The 4,664-nt window shown below is 35.2% G+C and overlaps 1 protein-coding gene across 1 annotated transcript; it reads left to right on the forward strand.

Annotated features, from left to right (window-relative positions):
* The first annotated feature begins 644 nt into the window (after positions 1-644).
* On the forward strand, positions 645-3,142 carry LOC119837248. Its single transcript, XM_038362766.1, has 3 exons — positions 645-989; positions 2,038-2,151; positions 2,823-3,142. Exons 1-3 carry the CDS (start codon positions 773-775, stop codon positions 3,140-3,142), a joined length of 651 nt encoding a protein of 216 aa, XP_038218694.1. The 5' UTR covers positions 645-772.
* The last annotated feature ends 1,522 nt before the right edge of the window (positions 3,143-4,664 follow it).

Raw genomic sequence — 4,664 nt, forward strand, 5'->3', positions numbered from 1 at the left:
TCCCCGAGTTGTGCAAATAGCTTTTCCATGTTAATAAAATGTTCCATTAAAGGTTTCCGTTCGTCAAATTTCATATCGGATAATTCTCTTCTTATAAATAATTTAGATCGTGTACCTTTCTTCTTAAAGCTGTCTTCCATGTTTTTAATCATTTGATAAGCAGATCTGTCCTTCAAGTATTCGAGATGACTGTCGGCGGTTGCCGCTTTATAATAGCCTGGGCTTTAGCTTCCAATTGCTTGTTATTTGTAGATTTACTGAAATCTTCCTTTTCGATCGCCTCTATTGCTCCATTATCCCGCAGGATACTTTTCAATCTAAACTCCCATGCGTTGTAATTATCCCCCGCGAAAGAAACAATTGGATATTTTTCTTTTGACATTTTGTCCTTTAATATTTATAAATTTACTTTAAAACCGATGGCCGTATCTGGGCTGTGTTACTGGGCCTATAACCCTGTTAAGGATTACGGGGATAATTAAAGATAAAATATACAAACTTTGATCATTAGGGCTAGCGCGCACTGGTGACTTTTGTCGCCGTGACTGTTTCGTCACTCACATCAAGTCTATGAATATGTATGGAGGTGCGCGCACGTTACGACGTGACAATTGGGTGACATTTTTGTCCGCCGACCAGCGGACAAGCCCGTGACGAAACTGTCACCGCGCCGCTAGGTTTTTATAGCAGTGCGCGCACGGGCAACAAAATTGTTACTCAACACGTAGTTCTTCCGCCATTTGCATTTGGACCGTCGTCTAGCGAACGCAAAATGGCGTCAACGTCTACGCAAAACGTGAAAGTGCATGAAGAGGATATAGATAATGATTTGCTTATTGAAGAAGTAGAAAAAAGACCAGCAATTTACGATAAAAAGTTGAAAGAGTATTCAGATTCTAATTTGAAAATCAAAGCATGGGATGAAATCAGTCGTATAATATTTGCTACAGTTTGGGGTACGTTGTCGTCACAAGTAAAAACTGAAGCTGGTGAGTATATTTTTATTTTTAGTATTTGTAGCTAAAACAACAGTTGTACAAAAAAGTTAAATTCAGATTTTGTCATATTGCCATGACACAGCCCCTTGTGGTGAAGTAAAGTAATTCGCAAAATAATTACGTATATTTGCTGCTGATATGGTTCTGTCTGATGGATTTGTTGCAATACCTTTTAATGGACAATCGTAAACAGTGTCAGTAAATTGAATGCCATCTCTGCACCGTGCAAAATTATGTAAAATACAACATGTTTTTACTATTATATCAGCAAAATCAAGACTGACGTCAAGGGGCCTGTGCAAAATTCGCCATTTGTTACAAAGTATACCAAAAGTGCATTCAACCATACGTCGTGCCCTAGTGTGGCGATAGTTGTAAATTTTTTTCACAGTAGACAATGATTTTCTTGCATATGGTCGCAAAATATGCCTCGACAAGCCAAATGCCTCATCTGTGACCAAACAAAATGGCATTTTTTTCCATTTTCATCATATGGCAAATTACGATCATCTGGTATGCTCAATTGATTTTGCTGCAATCTTTTGCCCATGCCAGAATTCTGAAATACATTGGAGTCGCTTGCTGCTCCATTAGCACCAACATCTATGTATACAAATTTATAATCTGCATCTACCCATGCCATGAGAACAGTGGAAAAGTACTTTTTGTAATTGAAACACTGCGAACCGGTGTTTTCCGGCTGAATTATTCTAACATGTTTGCCATCAATTGCGCCAATTATATTCGGAAAATTTGTCCGTTGGTAAAACTGATTCGAAATAGTATACCAATCCTCTTCTGACTTTTCAGGCATGTATAGTGTATGTAAATTCCAGATCGCGGAACATGTAGATTTTACAATTTCTCGTGCAGTGGTGGCACCTATCAAATATTCAAATGATATGCTGTAAAAACTGTTGCCGGTTGCAAGATATCTGAAACAAAAGAAAATTAAATACATAATACAAAATTACAGTTAAAAACACATAAATTAAATAAATAACTGACTGTTTTATACTAGTTAAATATTTATTTTCAGGTAAACTTGTACAAAAACGATGGAAGAATTTAAGGGCTTGTTTTTCACGTGAGCTACGTGAGCAAAAATGTACTAAGTCTGGTCAGGCCGCTACAAAAAGAAGAAAGTACAAACATTTTATACATGGCATCTCGCTTATAGTGAAAACATGAGTAAGAAAGTGATTTCATACTCTTCACTTTTAGAATATTTCAAAATGATATCATTAGAAAAAAGACGCGACAATTTAGACATTTTATTTTTATACAAATTACTTCGAAATCGTATAGACTGCCCTCAATTGCTTTCCTTGATAGGCTTCCGCACACCTAGTAAATTCCCTAGGAAACCGGTCCCACTATTATCGGTACCAGTCATGAGGACTACGTTGGGTTCCTTCTCCCCCATACCACGAATATGTAAAAAATATAATGGATTTATAAACCAAACATTAGATATAAATTTTGACACAATCGGGAAATTTAAAAATACGCTGAATATGATCAACCTTGTCAGTGTATAATTATGTACCAACTAATTTTTTTCCTAGTTATAAGTTCTAAAATGTCATGAATTTACCTATATATTAATGGATTATGTTAAATTTACACTTCTCTTACTGATTTTTATGTACTAATTACTGTTATATTATTATTATTATTTTAATGAAATAATTTGTATTGTGCATGCTGTGCTCATTTTTTATTGATTGTACATTATGACATATATATTTATATAATTTTTTGTATCATCTCATGTAAATGTATCGATGTACAATTGCTAATGAGCCTTAATAAAATAAATAAATTTTGACCAACTTTTATTTCTTATCCCAAGCATGGATACTCGTGAAACCTCAGGAAATGCTGATTCTGTAGAGGAAATTGCTTGCGAAGAAGATAGTCAGGATGCCAGTGTGGAAGTACTACAGCGAGAAGAATATTCCCGAAATAAAAATAAGAATAAAATATGTTACGAAAAAAGGCTTCTAGAGATTTTAAACAACAAAAGAGTTGAAGATAACAAGTTTATTGAGGCGATGAGAAATAACAAAAGTGACTGTAATGACGATGACAAGGAAAAGCATTTTGCGCTGTCTTTGGTGCCGTTGAGGAGAATCAACTAGACGTACAGATCAAAATTTTACAAATTTTTCAGGAAGTTCAGAAACAAAACACTCAGCGCAATAATTATTCTCCTATGAATAGCCCATCCACAACTTACAGAGGAAGTCCTCAAAGTTTCCAAATCAAGCCCAAATATTCTGTTTCTATACCATCGCAAAGTCCCCAAGGCCCACTCCACTTCGCAAGAAACACTCCACTGATTTTATCTCCTTCTCCTACATATATTCCATCTCCAAGCCCTCAAAATATACAAATCAAACCCAAATATTCTGTCTCTCTTCCATCGCACATTCCCCAAAACCCGCTCCACTTAGCAAGAAACACTCAACTGATTTTATCTCCTTCTCCTACTCATACATCTACAAGTTCCCAAAATTTGCTGCCCACTGCACACACTCAACCCAATTCATCTACACAATCATCGCCTCCTAAGCAAGACCCGAAAAACTCCTCAGCCGCCTTATCGTCATCAATTCAAACCTATATTTCAGAGTTTACAGAAGAAGATTCCGAATTGTATGACATCTGCCAGGAGTACAATATCAACACGAAGAATAATTAAAGACTATTAGATTTCAATTGCGTTTTTGAATTTTGATTTAAGTTAAAAACTACATATTTCAATTTGTATTCAATATATTTTTTGTATTTTGACTAAAATAAACAATGTGAAATTACATAATATTCTAATTACTTATATTTACCTCAAAGTAACAGCGAGTCTTTCTTCAGCCGGAACAGACAATCTCATGTTTGTATTTTCGTATGTCAATGCAGATCCTAAATTGCGAAGTAATTCATCAAAACTTCTGACACTCATTCGAAAATACCCAAAAAATTTCTTTGGATGTTCCCGAAGTTTATGAAACATGGTGTAAAACTTTCCATTTATTAACCTGTCACTCCAAAGGGGGTGTACCCAGTATTCTTTTCGCTTTTTTTCTCTTTTGAGTTTCCTAATAAGCTCACAGATGACGACCGTCTCTTCGAAATCAATTTCGACAAAGGGAGCTTTTAAAAAAAAAAATTTCTCTGTCACCTTTCGTGAGCGCACCTCGCTTTGGAGGCGTGACGTGACAGCGACAAAATCTTTTTTGTCATGCTGACAAAAGTCACCGGTGCGCGCTAGCCCTTATAGTACGTTTCACTAAAGAGTTCCCTTGTTGTTATGTTGGTAGCTACGAAATCTGGGGTTGCTACTTTTTCGGGGAGATTTTTCCTTCAAATTAAGGAATAAACATAAAGTAACTATACAAATATATCTTTATATTGAAAGTATTATTCTACTAATATTATAAATGCGAAAGTTAGTGTGTTTGTTTGTTACCTCTAAACGCAAAAACTACTGAACGGATTTTAATAAAATTTGGCACAAACATAGAAGGTAACTTGGATTAACACATAGCATAGTTCTTAACCCGATAAAATTGATGATGAGAATTTATGATGTTCAGAAATGAAACAAATAATTTATATCTTAAATCTTATAATAATTATGTTCAGATAATGGACCGACACCCG

This window comes from Zerene cesonia, chromosome 27 (assembly GCF_012273895.1).
Source record: "Zerene cesonia ecotype Mississippi chromosome 27, Zerene_cesonia_1.1, whole genome shotgun sequence".
Taxonomy (NCBI): domain Eukaryota; kingdom Metazoa; phylum Arthropoda; class Insecta; order Lepidoptera; family Pieridae; genus Zerene; species Zerene cesonia.